This window comes from Ictalurus punctatus, chromosome 12 (genome assembly GCF_001660625.3).
Source record: "Ictalurus punctatus breed USDA103 chromosome 12, Coco_2.0, whole genome shotgun sequence".
In the NCBI taxonomy this organism is placed as follows: domain Eukaryota; kingdom Metazoa; phylum Chordata; class Actinopteri; order Siluriformes; family Ictaluridae; genus Ictalurus; species Ictalurus punctatus.
In genome coordinates, this window is record NC_030427.2 from 27,513,257 (window position 1) to 27,533,710 (window position 20,454).

General features: G+C 43.0%; 1 protein-coding gene across 1 annotated transcript in view; it reads right to left on the minus strand.

Moving 5' to 3' along the window:
• pard6gb (par-6 family cell polarity regulator gamma b) overlaps positions 1 to 20,454 on the minus strand; it is a 44,600-nt gene that overhangs the window by 22,549 nt on the left and 1,597 nt on the right. Inside the window, exon 2 of the mRNA XM_017481057.3 lies at positions 10,983 to 11,205. Coding sequence (XP_017336546.1) covers positions 10,983 to 11,205 — 223 coding nt within the window. The remainder of the gene's footprint in view (positions 1 to 10,982; positions 11,206 to 20,454) is intronic.

The window sequence follows — 20,454 nt, forward strand, 5'->3', positions numbered from 1 at the left end:
AAGGACTCCAGTAATAGTCGATGAAAAAGCGGTGTTACAGCGGAGCAAACATGCTAATCTGGCAAAACGAGCGTGTGTGAATATTTGTGGAAGCACTGCTAAGCCAAAAAAATATAAAAACCACAAAATAGCGTCTGGTTTGAGAGGACGTTTCTGGCTGACTGGGATTTTTTTTTTGAAGGAGATCAGCACTTTCACTGGAGAGAGGGAGGAGAAGACGAGCACTGAAGCCACAGGAAAGTGGTCCCACAGCTGTTTTTCTTTCCCTGCTTCAAAAAAACCTATTATTAATAACACCTGCTGTTTTGTCTGATCTCTTATTAAAGAAAAAAAAAAAACTGTGCTTTTAATTATATAGCTTTTGGCCAGACGAGAGAGAGGAACTGCTGTTGAATGGATATAGAACCTTGTAATCTTTTTACTTCTACAAAAAAAAAAAAAATAAAAAAAAAAAAATAAAAAAAAAAAAAATAAATAAAAACTTTATTTAGGTAATGGTTGCATTTTTTTTTTTTTTTTCTGAAAAAGCTGTAGCTATGCTTGGATTTTCCCCAGGCCAAAAATAACCACAGGGGTGTGGGGTCAGGACGAGACCCAACTACGAGTTGTGTAATCCTCTGATGTACTTACATAACAGGATGGGAAAAGCATAGAGGGGACTTCAGTTCCGCAAGGATTTTGTGATTTTGCGATCGTAGAAATTCACGCAAAATCAAGGAAACCCTATCCTATTCGGAGGAGCTTGCGATTTTTCGAAATTACTGCAGACTTGAGCCGAGACGCGTCACGTGACGTCACCACGATACTCATTCAGCCAAAGCCCTGTTCGATTCACGTGTGTCGAACATGAGTACAGCTAAAAGGTCGCATTTATCAACAAACATCACCATGAAAGACAACAACTTCACGTAAATTCGCCAATTCAAGTAGTTTTCTGCAAAAATACTTTTTTGCATCACAAATTTTGAAAAAGGCAGCAGCAAAATAAAGCATTTTTGGCCACATCAACCACAAAAGGAAAAACTCCACGAAATCCTGTACGGCATGAACAAACCTTACATGGAACCAGTGAAAGGTTTAATTTAATGTTAAATGCTGTCTGTGTGAGAGGGGTGCCATTACTTTGTCCCCTGTGCATTAGAGTGATAGCCAGCTAACTGTGATGACAGATGTATACGCTCCTCCTCAAAACAGCAAACTGTATACTCGGTGTAATAGCATTATAACAATTATTAACAAGCTCATTTGTACTCATGCTGCAAGCAGCCATGTTGATTTGACGTCACTTACTGAACTTAGAGTTAAAGTGCACCTATTATGTTTTTTCAAATATTACCTTTCGTGTAGTGTGTTATATATAGAGCTGTTTGTGAATGTAAAAAGTCTGCAAAGTTTCAAAGATCAAAGCGCAGGACAAACGGAGTTATCGACTCCCAAACGAAGGAACCGATTTTGAACAGCTGAATCGAGTTCGTTAGTGATTCCAGACTTTACTTCCTGTACTAACCGACGTAGGTTTGTAACAAAAAGCCCCGCCACTGGTCTTCATCGGCTGCTCGCTGACAGCGGTAGACCAATCACGACAGACTGGGACATCTGACCAATCAGAGCAGAGTATGCTCTCTGAAAGGAGGAGTTTAGAACGAATCCTTTACAACGAATCATTTAACGAGTCGTTTGTGACGCTGGGAGGGAAAAAAAGGTAATGCTGCCATTTAAATTATGAGCACGTTATAATGCTTTTTGACCAGTGTAAATCTATTGTATGAGACCTTTAAAACAAAATTAGGCACGTTTCAAAACCATAACAGGTGCACTTTAAGGAGACTGTCGCAAGTTTACAAGTAGGAATCAACTGGGTGTTTTACATTTACATTTATTCATTTAGCAGATGCTTTTATCCAAAGCGACTTACAAATGAGAAAATTCGTTTTCTTTGGTTTTTCCTAGTCGGAGGTCAAGAGTTACAAGATTTAGTTGAACGCAGCAATAGAACTGGGCAGTTAGTGATTCCCCAGGTCATATGATAAGAGAGACTTGACGGTATCTAAACTGAGAAAAAATACTAGATAATAAAAATGTTTCGTTTAAATAAGCTAGTGCATAAAAACATTTTTTGGGGGCCAACAGTGCACTGATGAAAATAGACAAATACACAAAGCCAATTTGTCCAAGAAAATAATTAATGATTACAAACAGACTAATATACAAAATTACGGTTGATAATGAATTAGTAGAAATATATAAAAGCTATCTGCTTAGCATAGCTAAATGATTCGCTAGAAATATTTCCAAGTTCTTTAATTTGAAGTTAATACATAAACACTATAAATCCTAAATGATACACATTCTGTAATTTGGATTTGAATCAAATTTCCAATAACGCAAGCTTGAAAGTAGCAAGCTGGAAATACTGAAATCTCATGTTACACAGGAACCGTGTTTATGCCAAACAAAACAAAGTGGGCCAAAAAATTCCACACCAGTACAATCTTCCCCAACGTGAGGAAAGAAGAAACACTTTTTTTTTTTTTACGTGTGTGTATTGTGAACGCAGGGGGCTTTATAAAGCTGAGAGTCAAGAGATCAGAGCAGGTCACGTCACCCCTCTACCCTCCCTCCTCGACTCTCCCTGCTCCCTTCCCCCCAAAACGCTCCTTCACTCCCTCTTAACAGAAAGAATCTGGGCACCGTTTCTAGCATGAGCTAATAAACCGTGACAAGTTTACCAACCGGCATCTTGAAAAGCGATTTCCTGAAATTTACCAGGCTGAAATTGGGGAATTTTCCAATGGGTGATGGATTAAAACAGATTTAAGGCAAACAGGTGGGGAAAATTAAAAAAATAAATAAATAAATAAAAAACCCCTAAACAAAAACAGCCAAATCTCAAACGCACCGTGTTAATTTCTTCTGAATGGCAGAAATGACAAAAATGGCCACGCACTTCACTGAACAGGGCAACGTTCCCACAGCCAAAGCTACATTACTCCATGCACCGATGACTGATCGCTATTCAAGCCATGCCAAGCTTTGTTCTCTCAGTAACAGCTTTAGGATTTCCACCGTTAAACACAAGCCAAAACAATCAGTGAGATCTACTTCATACTCTTTCCCATGAGATAACGGAGTATGTTACTATCTAGAAGGAATAAAACACTGTGAGGGCATGCAGTTATACGACAACAATCAACGACCAGGTGGTGTGATGCAGGTTTTCTTCTTGCACCTCAAGGTTGATTGTTTTCCAATAACTGCACATCGCAATTTATTTAAACCCTTTAACACGCAACAGCAGTTTGCGAACACGAACATGTTTAAAATGTATATGAACAGTCCAAATGACAAAAGGATCCAACTATGTCCTATGGCATACCTCGACTCCAATGCAATGTCCCAAATACTAAACGCATAGCACACAGGCTTGAGGTCTCGAGTAGACTCTAGCGATCTGAGCTCCGTTTCCTGAGGCATCAGACAAACAACAAACTCGCACACACGACTCCTAAAAGCCTCTCTTAAATAACTTCAACCCACATCGCCCACACTGCTCTGTGGTTTTTGCTTCCATTTCCATTTTTCCCCCTCTTTCTGCAGAATCTGAGCTTTTCTGGTTTGTGTGAAAGTTTGTGATTTGCGATTTCCTCTGCACGCAGAAGACCACTGAAATTCCCCAGGCTTTTCTATTCGGCGCTTTCTGTATCGGAAAGGGTCTTAAACAACTTTGATATTCCTCAAAAGGCGGCCCTGCTCCGAAACACGCAGAAAGCGGCGATAATTCACATCACTTCATTTACATAACTGTCATGACACCACATTATTTGGATGTCATTTGAATTCACAGTTGAATCATTAATCACGAAGAGAAAAAAAAAAAAAAAACTGTGAAAGCAACGTGGCAAAGCTGCCAACATCTTTCTGTCAACATCTTCCTGTAAGTGTTACGTCTTTATGCATCATTGTTACGTTATGTCGTTACGTATTGTTGCTATAGCTTTACTCATCATTTTTATTCGTCATTGTTGCATCTTTGCCCAGTGCATGTCTTTATGTGTTTGTGTGCCGTTATTACGCATCACTGTTACGTCTGTACATGCAGCTGTGACATCTACACACGTGACTGTTACGTCTGTACATGCAGCTGTGACATCTACACACGTGACTGTTACGTCTCTACATGCAGCTGTGACATCTACACACGTGACTGTTACGTCTCTACATGCAGCTGTGACATCTACACACGTGACTGTTACGTCTCTACATGCAGCTGTGACATCTACACACGTGACTGTTACGTCTCTACATGCAGCTGTGACATCTACACACGTGACTGTCACGTCTCTACATGCGGCTGTGACATCTACACACGTGACTGTCACGTCTCTACATGCGGCTGTGACATCTACACACGTGACTGTCACGTCTCTACATGCGGCTGTGACATCTACACACGTGACTGTCACGTCTCTACATGCGGCTGTGACATCTACACACGTGACTGTCACGTCTCTACATGCGGCTGTGACATCTACACACGTGACTGTCACGTCTCTACATGCGGCTGTGACATCTACACACGTGACTGTTACGTCTCTACATGCGGCTGTGACATCTACACACGTGACTGTCACGTCTCTACATGCGGCTGTGACATCTACACACGTGACTGTCACGTCTCTACATGCGGCTGTGACATCTACACACGTGACTGTTACGTCTCTACATGCAGCTGTGACATCTACACACGTGACTGTTACGTCTCTACATGCAGCTGTGACATCTACACACGTCACTGTCACGTCTCTACATGCAGCTGTGACATCTACACACGTGACTGTTACGTCTCTACATGCAGCTGTGACATCTACACACGTCACTGTCACGTCTCTACATGCAGCTGTGACATCTATATGCCACACTTTTACGTCTTTATGCACAGCTGTTACAATTTACGCATCTCCGTGACATCCTTACGCATCTCCGTCACGTCCTTACGCATCTCCGTCACGTCCTTTACGCATCTCCGTCACGTCCTTACGCAGCTCCGTCACGTCTTTTACGCAGCTCCGTCACGTCCTTTACGCAGCTCCGTCACGTCCTTTACGCAGCTCCGTCACGTCCTTACGCAGCTCCGTCACGTCCTTTACGCAGCTCCGTCACGTCCTTTACGCAGCTCCGTCACGTCCTTTACGCAGCTCCGTCACGTCTTTTACGCAGCTCCGTCACGTCTTTTACGCAGCTCCGTCACGTCCTTTACGCAGCTCCGTCACGTCCTTTACTCATCTCCGTCACGTCCTTACGCATCTCCGTCACGTCTTTTACGCAGCTCCGTCACGTCCTTACGCAGCTCCGTCACGTCCTTTACGCATCTCCGTCACGTCCTTTACGCAGCTCCGTCACGTCTTTTACGCAGCTCCGTCACGTCTTTTACGCAGCTCCGTCACGTCTTTTACGCAGCTCCGTCACGTCTTTTACGCAGCTCCGTCACGTCCTTTACGCAGCTCCGTCACGTCCTTTACTCATCTCCGTCACGTCCTTACGCATCTCCGTCACGTCTTTTACGCAGCTCCGTCACATCCTTTACGCAGCTCCGTCACGTCCTTACGCAGCTCCGTCACGTCCTTTACGCATCTCCGTCACGTCCTTTACGCAGCTCCGTCACGTCTTTTACGCAGCTCCGTCACGTCTTTTACGCAGCTCCGTCACGTCTTTTACGCAGCTCCGTCACGTCCTTTACGCAGCTCCGTCACGTCCTTTACTCATCTCCGTCACGTCCTTACGCATCTCCGTCACGTCTTTTACGCAGCTCCGTCACATCCTTTACGCAGCTCCGTCACATCCTTACGAGTCTCTGTCACGTCCTTACGCGTCTCCGTCACGTCTTTACACGCAGTTGTAACGTCTATCTGAGTCACTGTTCTGTCTTTTTGTTTCATGTTGGTATGTATCAGTAATGTCTTTACGCATCATTGTTACATATTTACGCATCACCGTTAAGGCTTCATGCATTACCATTGTGCTCTTATGCATCTTTATGCGGCTAGCCAGCCAGCGAACGTCAGCAATAGGCCTCGATCAGAAACACGGTGTAATCATGACCATCAGAAACGGGAAACAGGAAACAGGACTGGTGAGCATGTGAACGCAGCGTCAGCCGAACACGAAGTGAACTGCCGCTGACTTGCAGAGCTGATTGTCTCCAGAACCGAGGTTAAAACATACGACGTGTATGAAGCTCTTTCTGATTAAAATAACACTTCCCAACACTGGTTTCAATACATCTGTGCCGTCTTCCTCTTCGCTCTACCACACTCAGACTAATTACCATTGCGTCTCCATATGTAGCAACGATGGAGACATGACACGTGCTCTTCATCAGCTTAATATCGTCAATATGTAACTGAACTTGGAGTCAAGTATCGACACCGACAGCACACATCCGAATATACCACATGCGAGAATAAAAAATAAAAAAAACACTCTGAGAAGAAAACTATGACATCCGTATGTTTAAAACTTATAAAATAACATAAAATGAAACATCTTGATTGTGAAGAGAATTTCATGAGGGAAAAAAAAAAAAGCTTTGAATTGTTCATCGAGATTATTTATATTATATTTATACATTTTCTGAGTTGTGTGCGTCTCGTATGAAAACAAGAGAGACAATGGGAAACTGCTTACGTGGACAGCCCACCGTACAAATCCACATCAGGGAAGGCTGTTACCATAGAAACTACTGTCAGGGCTGCTGTTATAGAAATTTAAATCGACACCTTCTGCCCAGTCAGAATCGAAAATTCAGCATCACTGTGGTGTAAGTTGCTATGAAGCAACCAGACGGACAGAAATGTCTGCTCCAGAACAGATTCTGCTTCGGACTTTTTCCAGACTGTCTCTTTTTCACTCTGTTTATCCGTCTCAAAATCCCCGCTGTACCTTATGTACCGCCTCATGTACTTGCTCACCCGTCCTTACGCTCTTCCCTACAGGATGCACATGGAGGAAGACGAGATTTGGCCTCCGATTAGTCATTACTCAGGGATCTTTCACATGCTGTCTGCCTCCCGGCCCGTCACAGGCCAGAACAGGTGCTCTGCAATATGCTCGTCTCAGTGGAAGTCCCCGGCGATGGGCTGTGCAGGGGCATGTCTGCGTCTTAATCTTATCCTGAGCGTTAGGCCGCTCCGAGACAGCGGCTACTGGGACGAAAGAGAACGTCAGAAGGCCGGGAGCGCTGAACGGAAATTGAGGCAGACTGCGTCAGGGTTTGTCTTTTCGGAATAAATAAAGGAAGTCCCCAGCACTGAGGACAGGATAAAGGCTCAGGATGAAGGAGGTTTCGAGAGAAACATTTCGGTATGCTCGGTATGAATCGGAATCTTAAGGAAGCCCTGAACTGCGAGCTGTGGGGGAAAAAAAAGGAACGTGCCATGATGTTATTTCGATTTAATAACAACTTGTTTTGACTTATTATTATTATTATTATTTAACACCCCACTTTCATTAGGACAAATTTACTGAATATTAGCTTACAGTAATAATAATTCTTATTCTACTTGCACGTTTACAGATAGTAACTAAGCCGGATAGTATAGTACGGCACGCTCTGACCGAATGATTACGGAACTATAACACACGAGAGCGTTAGGAATCATAATAGTATGAGGTCACCTAAAACAAAGGATTGATAAGCTGAATTAACAAGACTGCAGATCAAAATAAGGACACGGTATCTTGGGAGGGGTTATTATGCCAAAATAATGAGATATTACATCATACAGTTTAATGACCTGTCAAGATTGTTTTCCACAACTTCAGGACTTCCATAAAATCTGAAACTCCAGGCCGCACTTGCATCAAAACACTTACATTTGCTGACACGTGACTGACTCACCAGCTACGTGTGTGTTTCGTGAACAAGGACTAGCTGGAATGTGTCGTCCCCCCGTCCCCCCCCGGTACCACATAGCTTCATGTCTGATGACTCACCCTGAGAGCTGGACGCCCCCCTGACAACGCACCTCATTGTACCGCGCACACAATGGACGCCGGACTTGAATGGCGGCCCCGGCTATGAGAAACGGGCCGCATTAGCATGACAACGCCGAGTCCATCGACCACACAGCTTGTGCCGTCATGAGAAAACATCGCTTACGTAACGCAAAAGCGGCAGACAAGACGTGCTGGTATTCACTGCTGGGACACGGTAAAGCCTACACGTGGACCTGTGTGGAAAATAAAGGAAGATATTCATTCGTTTACTATATACAGTAGCTAGCACGCTACGTTTATCTGTGAAGAGGCTCCATAGGTAGGCGGGACTTTTTTTTTTAATGTGGGGCAAATTTAAGACGTCTGAATGAAACGCTTCCTAGGTGTGAGGTGAAATATTCCCCATTGAGAAGACTGAGGCTTTTAAAATAAAATACTGCGATGATACTGTAAACTGTGATCAAATGTAAATTAATGCTGGTCCTGCAGAAGAATTTCGCAGTGTCTACGTGAGCCAGAATTTCACCCCTTTCAACGCAAAGTGGGCGGAGCTCATCTGAAGAACATCTCGCCTAAGCTTCGGCAATCAGAAGCCTGATCTCGCAGGTCCCGCCCACGCCGCTTTTTATCACGCGCCTTGATTCGATCGGTCCGTACTTGGGTTGAACGAGTTCGATTCCTGCTCGGCCGTCGATCACGCATGCTCGTTAGAATATTAGGCCACACCCAGACATTTCTCGTGTCATCCTGAAATCCCGCCACAAACTAACTGATGCACTTGAGTAATGAACACTGGATGGATTCCAATATCTGTTACTGTCTTCATTTACATGTATGCAAAAATTAGCGTGTAAAGACCGGCAAACATCCAGCTAGGATTCACGACATGAATGTGCGTGCTTTTTATGGAGACACAGAGAGACAGACAGGAGCCGCTCGACATCTCTTTTTCCCTGCTGGGCTTGCATGGGGTTCTTTTGTAGCTATGTAATGTCTGCCATGGCAGCAACCCAGTGCTCCAATGTGGGAAGCATACACACACACACACACACACACACACACACACACACACGCGCGCGCGCACACACTAGAAGGACTCAATCAAATAGATAACGCTCTAATGAATACTAAACACCATCATCCTCACACCAGTACTTTTCCACAAAGGCGACCATATTTGTCCAGATTTGAGGGTTGTACCTCTGTAAAAACATGAATCGAGACATGTGAAAACACAGATCTTCTGCACAGGAAACCCAGTCACACCACCAGCCTTTCCTACAGGAAGTCACCTCCAGACCTTAACCACTGTTTCTCACACACACACACACACACACACTCCAATGAATGCTGTGCAAGCCCAATACCTGGCCCTATGAAGGGAAAATGTGACAAGGCAAAGATAGAGAATAACAGCACAGAGTCTGTGTGTGTGTGTGTTTGTGTGTGCGCGTGTGTCCGCGCGTGTGTGTATATGAAGAAAAAGAAACAAAAATACTGCTCAAAATCCCAAAAATCACATGACAGTGTTTACTCAGCATTTTGTCTGTAAACATGGTGCCAGTCAGCGTTAGAGAGAAGAATCTGAACTGATTTTCAGCTCGGTGTGAATGAAGTGCTTACTGGTGGAAAAACACAGCAGGAATAAAGACAGGACTGGAACAAATCCGGAGACTGAAGGTTGTGGGAAGAGACTAATAAAGCTATCAATTTTTACTTTACGACACTACATAGGTCTTGATATGCAATCAACAATCTGATGAAAGATGGTAACAATGTTAATGTTTAGAGCTGTTTCGGTACCATTTTTTACCGTTTTGTTGTACAAACAGTTTCATTTGAAAAGTGGTAGCTGGGAGGCCACGCCTCCTTTACTTAAACTGACATGCACAAAGCCACGCCTCCTTTACTTAAACTGACATGCACAAAGCCACGCCTCCTTTACTTAAACTGATATGCAGAAAGTCAAATCTCCTTTACTTAAACTGATATGCACAAAGCCACGCCTCCTTTACTTAAACTGACATGCACAAAGCCACGCCTCCTTTACTTAAACTGACATGCACAAAGTCAAATCTCCTTTATTTAAACTGATATGCACAAAGCCGTGCCTCCTTTACTTAAACTGACATGCAAAGCCACGCCTCCTTGACTTAAACTGACATGCACAAAGCCACGCCTCCTTTACTTAAACTGACATGCAAAGCCACGCCTCCTTGACTTAAACTGACATGCACAAAGCCACGCCTCCTTTACTTAAACTGACATGCACAAAGCCGCGCCTCCTTTACTTAAACTGACATGCACAAAGCCACGCCTCCTTTACTTAAACTGACATGCACAAAGCCACGCCTCCTTGACTTAAACTGACATGCACAAAGCCACGCCTCCTTGACTTAAACTGACATGCACAAAGCCACGCCTCCTTTACTTAAACTGACATGCACAAAGCCACACCTCCATTACTTAAACTGACATGCAAAGCCACGCCTCCATTACTTAAACTGACATGCAAAGCCACGCCTCCTTTATTTAAACCGACATGCAAAGCCACGCCTTCTTCACTAAGACTGTAATGCAGACAGACCATGCCTTATTACTTAAACTGATATGCACAAAGCCACACCTCCTTTACTTGGGCTGAAATTCAGAGAGGCCACACCTCTTTTAGTTGAACTGACAGCCAGAGAGTACAACACATACCCTTCACTCAGACCAACAGCCAAAGAGGCCACGCCTCCTTCACTGAGACTAACAGCCACAGAGACCACACCTCCTTCACTGAGAACAGCCACAGAGGCCACACCGCCTTCCTTGAGACCAACAGCCACCGAGGCCACGCCTCCTTTTCTGCAACTGAGTGGCACTGAATGTTTATTGGAAAATGTTTCTAAATGGCATTTTATTGAATAATCCACTCCATTTCCGCCACCCTGTTACAATCAGTGAATCTTTACAGCCCTGGAGATGAAAAAAAGACTGCGTACCTTGTCTCTGGATAAAGATCCGGAGCAGCGGGTGCGCAGTGGACACGGCCTTGCAGAAGTTGTCGTCGTTGTTGATGGGCAGCAGGTCTCCATGGACGTCGGCGTAGCCGATCATCACCTCCATGTTGGCGATGCGGTGGAGGTTCATGATCAGCTTAAAGAACTCCTCGAATTTGCCAGGCTTCGCTCGGTTCACTGAAAACCTGCGGAACTCCGCCCCGTACTGCCGGAAAAAAAAAACAGAAAAGCGCAAAGAGCTCACATCTACATCCATTCCATCGTACAGTTCAATTAATGATCGTTTACATTCAAATCAGCCAGGAAGGTATTTCAAACAACCAACAGGCCTCATGACGCGATACGCCGAATCAGAGTCGTAAAGGAGATCGAAACGAAGATTGAACTAAAATTTACTCAGTTATTTTCCCGTACGATGACTCCTTTGAAGCTTTTCAAACACAGGATGAGTTAGTACAGCACAGTGCTGACACACAGCAAAGTTCTGCTCCGTTTAACGTCCGTGTGAAACGCTGCTTAAAACATTTACGACTGGAAAAAAGAGTCAGGTCCGTTTCTTTCACTAATTGCCAACAACAGCTGAAAACTAGACACGCTATTCCTCCAGTACACGACAAAACCCAGTCCAGGAGCAGGCCGTGAGGCGTCTGAACCAAAACATAATTCCCACCTCTTTATTTTCTTTTGGGTCCGTGCGTGTAGTCTTTAAACACTTGGAGAATTTGAAAGACAGAACATCGTGCTTTTCCACGAGCCCGGGAGGAATGACCAAATATTCCTTACGTTCATTATTTTTTTTTTTTCCTCCACCTATAACATGCTCTGCCACTTTTATAGTAAACGTACAGCTGATCATTTTTGCATGCGATACAAGTAAATGAACTTCTAAACGTAATGCATGTTAGTGTTTCATGGTGTTTCAAGGTGCTACACTGATAGCTCGGTGCTAACATAACACTGAAAACCTCAAACCTAATACTTAAAACGATGACCCGCTTCCTAAAAGTGGAGAAAGAAAGAAAGAAAAAAAGAAAAAAAAAAACGTGTAAATGGGAGGATTTTTAAATTTTTAACTACATTTTAAAAAAATGCACAATAAAAACGTAAAAACAGATTCCATATAACAGCATGTCACAAAGTGCTTTACTCCTCTTGTTAGCCTGTGTTAACGATTTTTATTTAATAAAAGAACAACGCATCATACTTTTTATTGGTTTTTTATTTATATATATATATATATATATATATATGGTTACATTTATCGCTGTGGAACGTCCATGAAATGAGTTAGCTCGTCTTTTCACTTACGTTATATCAGCTAGAAAGCCTCGTTCCCTCACCAGCCTCTATATCAGGAAGTTAATAAGACGAAAACGGGTGCAGCCGAAAGAGAGAGGGGGAAAAACAAAAATCATGATTTCAATAAGACAACATTACAGCTTGTCCTGACGATTTTAGCTTTACGCCCGAGTGTTAGAAATCTCTGACGCTGCAGACTCCTTCCAAAAACGTCGAATAAACTAGGATTGTCGAGGTACCAAAATTGCAGTAGTCGGTACCAATACCGGTAAAATTCCACGGTACCAAATTCGGCACCAAAGCAACGCACAGAAACATGCTAACTGAACAGCAGACTATTTTATGAATAAAAGTTAAATATCAGTATAAAACGTATATTTAAAAATGCCATTCTGCATACTTCAAATATTTCATTATTAAAGCTACTAGAGTTCTCCAGACAAGAGCAGAAATGTTTTTCTGGCTGACGGATATTAAAGACGTAAACACTGCTAGCCACACATTATTCTCCGACACATAAATCTCAGATATATATCGCTCATCAAAAAGCATCCGCTGTGTACAATTACTACCCCCCCCCCCCCATCATGTCCTCCCATTTATTTAACCCCAGTAAAAGTTAAAAGCATTAAACGGTTAATAAGGACTCCTGACCGTATTAGCGTTAAACGCGCGTACGCTAACCATCACGTAAGCAAGAACGAGGATGTTTTCTCGCAATAATACACTCCAATGAAATATTATGCTACAACATTAATAATGCAACCGCTTCCATCGTTTTAAACTCGCCTGCTTGAATAAATACCGCGGGTAAGCGGCGTTCTTCCTGAAAGCACGGTTCATCTATCGGGATGGAAGTAAATTCTATGGGCGCGGCTTTTATAGACTTCGCGGTAATAGCACCGAAAGCGGAAAACGAGCGTCCGAGAGAAATACATGTATTTCACCTACTATGTAGTAGGTAGGTATGTGGGTTCAGACGTAGCCATGGTGACCGGCAGAGCTGCTGCTGCTTGACTCCAATGTCTTCTTGTTGCACGGTGCACCCATGAAAAGTTCCCGACTGACCACCTGTCAGGCAACGCGTCAGGTACTTATGAAAATCTAGTACCCTCAACTTTTCTCTTTTTAGTACGGACTTGGTACCGAAGTACCAGTACTTTTGATAACCCGAGAATAAACATCTCCTTACAGTCAACAGATTAAAAAAATAAATAAAATGTGCGCAATTGATGATACGGTGACGTTTTCTGTGAGGAGACGTTTATGGAGCGTTTATGGAGCCATCAACACCACTGATGGCTTGGTGGATTCTCCAGAACACGAGAAGCTACATTTTCTTGTTGCCTTTTTTAACTAAAACAGGAACTAACTTGTCTCAGAGATGCTCCACAAAATTGAACGTGACTCTAAAACAGATTAAATGAAGTATAAATGTGGCATTCTTCAACAATCTGGCAACATTCGGATGTATAAGGGAAATAAAGCACCGGGAGACGTGCTGTGATATGAAAATAATCAACTTCCGGGTGGTAAGAGGAACTTTGTGTTTGGACGCATCACACCACTCCATTGTTGATTATTGCTCTAGAGCCGCACACCCTTGTCAGGTTATGATGAAGTCACTGTTTGAAAAGAGGAAGCGGAGGAAGAGGAGGCGGGAAACGCAGAGAACAATGCAACATGCAACGGAACGGGCAACATGCGCACGGGACATCATGCGCTGTGTTCTCTGAAGCAAAGACACTGTATACAGTAGGCCAGTGCAGGAAACAGACTCTCACACACACACACACACACACACACATTAACCATTATTGAGACGTTCAACAACACCCACACGTCACCGCTACACAACAATAAACACTCAGGTTTTGGATGAGCTTCGTGACCAACGACAGCGCTGGAGGTGAGCCCGAGGTCATGTGATCATGTGACTGCTGTACTAATGTTTGCTGCGTGGGCCTGCAAAACACAGGCCTCGCTTTGTCTCTCGCCAAAACACCGCTCTCACAGCAGTTCCCAGCATGCACTGTAATTACACTCTCGGTAGGAAAAGCCTACATGAGTCAGAAACAGCCTGTGATTATTAAACGCACACAAATATGAATGCAGGTGTGTGTGCATGTGTGTGTGTGTGTGTGTGATGCGGCTAAACACGATGGAAAACACAAACAGCCCGAACAGTCAGTCCTTGTGTCATTAACAAATATTCATTCAGAATGAATGCGTACGCGGGTCAGTTACTTCACTCGCACGAGAGAAATAAAGGTTAAAAAGCACGTTATGTAGGTATGCTGTTACAGGAAAATAATCAGTGATGTGATTTACTGGTTTACTCACAATTACGGTCATAGTACATCCCAAAGATTTGTTCGTCCTAATCTACTACTTTTGCAACTAGGGTTATTATTATTTATTTTAAAAAAATGTAAAAATGGCATCATCGGCTAGTTTTCAGCCATGGGATCGAATATTTATGGGAAAGACAACAACCGATAATCAGACCATAACCAGGCAAAAACATTGATAAATGAAGTGCAAGAAAAGTACAAGTAAGTACATACAAGTTTTGACAAGATGGCCGACGCCAATAGCGAATAGCAACGTAGGACGCTTGGAGTTATTTAACATTTAAGGTAGAAGTAACGGCAGCGTCCCCTCGGGAATAAATTGTATCGACTTTGCTTCCATGCTACAAGATAAACTAACAATTAAAATAAGAACGGATTGACTGACATTTCAGAAAGTTAAGCTCGTCACAGTTAGGTTTAAGTAAGGTGGTGGTGTTTTCGGCGCGCAAAAGTCCTGACAGGAAATTTGAAACACTACAAGCCACAGAGGCTGAGAGGGGAGGGAAAGTTTTGAGATACACTACCGGTCAAAAGTTTCAACACACTCATTCTTTATTTTCATCGCCCCCCCACACACATTTTATAATAATAATAATAATAATAATAATAAAGTCATCAAAACTCTGGAGTAACACAAATGGAACTATGGGAATTATGTTGTGATAAAAAAAAAAAATAAATCCAAAATAAATCAAAGCAATTGGTTATTTTAGTATCTTCAAAGTCGACGCCCTTTTCGCCTAGAATATTCCAGACGTTTTCTCGACTGATTTCTTGAGGAATTTCCCTGAGATGATTTTTAAACAGAGTTCACACCTGAGTTCACACCGACGCCGGACTCTCATCGGCTGCTTTTCGGGAGCGACTCCCTCCGAGTCGTCCGTTTAAAACGATAAGTGTTTAATCACACAGCTTCAGATCAACAGCGTGAGAAACATTTCAGTCGGGTGTCCAGAAACTTTTGACCGGTAGTGTAGGTGCTGTAGTTTAGACTGTTGTGTGTACATAGTGTGGAACACGTTCGCTGGTTTCATGTGGAATCCGATACATAGCTGGAGGTTTCGGTAAACAGGCATGAGTAAACTCAGCTAGTGGGCCAGGGGAGCTGTTTGTACAACCTGTGACCAGTGCTACATTTACACACTCACACACACACACACACACACACACTTGCAGTAATGTAGCTCAGTCAGTGCTGCGTTGGCTACCACTTACCACCAATTCGCCTACTTACATATGCACAAAATATATGCACTCTTTTAGTGGAGAAAAAGTTCATACGTTTGAGAGTTTAGCAAAAGAGTACGCAAGTACCGGGACACACTAACACGTCACGTAACGGAAGAGACGCATCGCCGACTTCACACTCATCCACCATGTTTGCAGGGTGAATACGGCGACGCAAACCATCACAAAACTCCTCCTCCCTCGCGCAAAGACTTGTGGGTATATTAACTAAAAAAAAAAATATTAACTAAAAAAAAAAAAGTGTGCACGGATCCACACTTCGAATATCTACCGGAAATACAAGACCCTCCGGGAACCTCTGGGGTACTCGTTTCAACATACTACGATCTGGGACGCGCTCGTTATAACGCTGCCTAGGGTGCCATTACTTTTGTCCTAATTGATGCTCTTTCACGTCATTAACATCAAATGACCGGGTTTCACAAAAAGTTTGTTAAATCCGCATGCATAATTTAAATCTCTTTTATATATATATATATATATATATATATATATATATATATATATATAAATAAAATCACAGTGACCTAACCTCAGTAACTACAAAAATAGTTTGTTTTTTTTTAAAAGTAGTTTTCCTTAAGAGGACCAGCGAAGGTCCCCAAAATGTCAAAACTGTCTGATATTCCTAGCAGCTTCACAGTGTCATCACAACCCCGCTAACTTTTCATCAGCCCTTCTGCCTTTACAAGTCGAGACAGGTAGAAGTTAGATCTATTCTCATCCGGGAACTTTACTGACGCCAAACAGCCCGGCATCTCAATCGTCTCCGGTTTCAGTGCTATCCGTCACTGAAATGCAGATAACTCTGGGCAGTGGAGATTTTAGCTCTGAGAAAGCCTGTTGGGGGGGAGGGGGAGGGGGGGGATGGGTGTTCTGGAAAAGGTTTTGACCCGACGGTGAGCTTTCTGATAGGACCGAAAAAGCAGCTCGAGACGAAACAACTCAAAACAAAGCCACATCTTGGCCCCGCAGGTCTCATCTTATCTAAACAGCAGTCCCTCTCAAAGCAACAGCTCTTCCTGGGGCAGCGAGAGACAGGAACCTGACAATGACGTCCGTGTGATACGGCGAGATTAGGGACGGTGCCGTGGTGAATCTCAGAACGCGTGACGGGTTTCAACATCCTGCCCGTTGTTCAGAAACGTGCCAACTTCAGCTGGGCTTCGCAAGTTCAAACAAATTTTAAACGTGAAAGGAAATGCTCACCTCGGCCATAGTCACGCGAAAATCCTCCAGATGACGTAAAGGTGATTATGAAGAAAACACTAGATTACCCAATACACAAAGACAAAGCACCGAAACATCATCATGAATAGATCTGCAGACTGATTCATTTGATTGATTCATTCATTCATCATCAGGAACCAATTAAACCTAGTCAGAGTTCTGGTGATGCCCGGTGATGCTCTTCTTAATTAACGAAAGAAAGCTGTTGTTTTGTCCTCTCCTGCCACGTCTACATTTAAATAGATCTACTTATAGCACTGAAACATGAGACCTATGCCCCCTAATTCATTATTTCGTCGGAAAAAATCTCCATCACTAGTTTTTATCATCATCTCATTTTTATCGACGGACTAATTTTTCCACTTTGGCCAAGTACAGAATCTTGTTTTAGATCAGCTAGATGTATGGAAATCACCATACATTCACGCAAAAAAAAAAAGCACTCGTAGTAGGATAAAATAAATAAATAAATAAATAAAAAGTGCTCATCGTACATTTTCTCTCTTTATAGTTTTCACTTACATTAAAAAATATAAACACTTGTTCCCTCTGTCTTGATTTTAGTAAGGAAGGAGTCTCCAGTTGCAGCACTTCGTAACGAGGTAAAGTTTCCCGCAACAGGAAGGTCTAAAGATGGAGGATATTATGAGATTCCACCAGAACTAAACACGAAATACTCCTCGGCATGAAGTCTGGCTTTTATAAAGCTGGCCAGCGACAGGAAATTGTTGTGAATTGTTGTAAACGATGTAATTATGAAGCAAAACCCAGCAACTGAACACCACCAAGGCTCAACATGCACGAGTGGGCAATGTTTACGGCAAGTGTAAGTGCGGCTCTTTATAACGAACGATAACGGGCGGTGCTTCTGAACGGGGTTCATTCAAAGTAGCAAATGCAACGGTATTGCCCGAGAAATTTTTCCGATAATACTGTGATCTCTGCTAATGGGTCGACCCGATAGCATCACCAGTGCAGGTGGGTGAAACCTGTAATCTCGAGAGATCTAGAGTCATCCATACTGAAAAGACCCTCCTGCTTTACAGGTCAAGCCAGTTTCACACACACACACACACACACACACACAACAGCCATGCGACAATTCACACTTTGAGTATATTCGTCCTTTCAGATTTTGGCGATTCAGTCGGTTAATCCAGACCACTTCAGTATTCAGATGCGAGCTATCTATGCAAGACGAGCTTAAATGAGGACCCTCTTGTCTTTTTTAGCTCCAGACACTGGCCCCTTTCATAAGACACCAGTAGCAGCAAGCATTCCAGTCTCTGTTATGAATTACTGAATACTGCAATCAGACAATGGCAGCCCAAATAAACAGGCACCGTTCCCACCACGCATTCCACCAATTTGGACCAGCCACAACATTACAAAACACCGTCTACTCAGCGTCACCGGCGTCTGATGGCATTTCAGAGGAAGAAAAAGAAGAAGAAGGCTTTTTTTGTCACGTATACATTACAGCACAGTGAAATTATTTTCTTCGGAAATCCCAGCATGTTAGAAGGTTGGGGTCAGAGCGCAGGGTCAGCTATGTTATGGATCAGAGAGGGTTAAGAGCCTTGTTAAGGTGCTGGGGCTTGAATCCCCCCGAGACCTTCTGATCAGCCTTAACCACTGCCACAAAGTGGTTCAAAAATGCCTTTTAACCCTGATAGCCTAAACCCTGGACCCTACCAGAAGTAGCATTTGAACCTACGAGGACGTTCACCCACTGGATCTTAAGTCCAACACCTTAAACACTCAGCCACCCTGGTTCTCTTTACACACCGAAGGAAGTCTTAGTACGTATTAGGACACCGAACCTGCTAGTCGCGGTAGACAACCAACGCGTAGGGGTTAGCCGAATGTGCACGACACGCCGGGGATCGGACCGTTTACACGGTTTCCCAATCCCGATCTTGGCGTGACCAGACGCTGCACATTTCAGGGGTTTTAAAGCTATAACGCACGCAGCATAAAGTCATAACTAGCTTAGCCACGAGCTGAGGAGTTCGAACTGGCGGATTATAATGGGGCAAAGGAGCAAGATTGGGAAACTACCTTTACGGTACGGTTTGTTGTTACGGATTATCTTACTACGGTTCAGCGACACCACCACAACTCTCCAGACGTTACACTCACGAAACAATATTATTTAATTCACCAGAGCTCTTATTTATATACAATTTTCACACTCCTGATGGATCGAGGTGAACAGGTTGAAGTAATAACGTCGAATAAAACACAAGTTCATCAATTTAAACGGAAAATCGTGTCGCACATGTCTTCAGGGACATTATCGGACTACCTGAATTGGACTTCAGCGGTAAATGTAAACGTCAGAAAGGTTTCATTCATGTCTAAAGTTTGTGAGAATAATCTAACATGTGCAATATACATTATACAAAGAATCCAGGAAGTAACTGCAGAGTAAAACGTTGGGAATAATGATGGACGCTGTAAACAAATGTCAATCATCTGTGCGAGCAAAGTGTTTGGATGATGGACCGCACTTAATTATCGTTATGGCTTCTATAGTAACCGCATGCACAGGGGCTTGCATGGTGGATGCTCCACGTAAACAGATTATAAAATGCGTGTCGTTTTTGATATGGGTCACCATATCGCACGTGAGGAGCCGTTTATACAGTATAAGGCCTATGGAAGGAGTCTCCAGTGTCAGAGGTTCAATCTGCACTGAGATTTTGTTATTTCTGTCTTCTTATTCAGCAGAGGGTAAAAGGTGAGGAAACGTGCGATTATAGTTGCTACAGCGTAAGAGCTATCTTGTTTAGTAGAAATAAGGAAGACGTGTTATTGTTGAATAAATAAGAAATTCTGAGGAATAAAACACTTTGAGGCACATCTTTAAAAGGTGATAACCGACTAGAACAACAGCCGTACTACATACAGCACTTAAGATCACGTTTTTCCACACGGGATCCCTGTTGAGAGAAAAAGGAAGAAAAAAACCATCACAGAAATTCTAATGGTTTCCAATACAAATACTATTCCAAACCACCACCTGTTAACCATTAAAACCATTACCAAATGTCACAAGGTGTTCTATTAGTCTTTAATAGTATTCACTAGACATAACATACCACCAGTAGAAGGCAACAAGTTACCAGTTGAGACCCACGGGGACCATTAAAACCAATACAATTCCCATTATAACCATTAAAATTCCCATTATAACCGTTACAATTCCCATTATAACCATTAAAACCATTACAATTCCCATTATAACCATTACCAAATGTCAAAGGTGTTCTATTAGTCTTTAATGGTATCCACTAGACCTAACATACCACCAGTAGAAG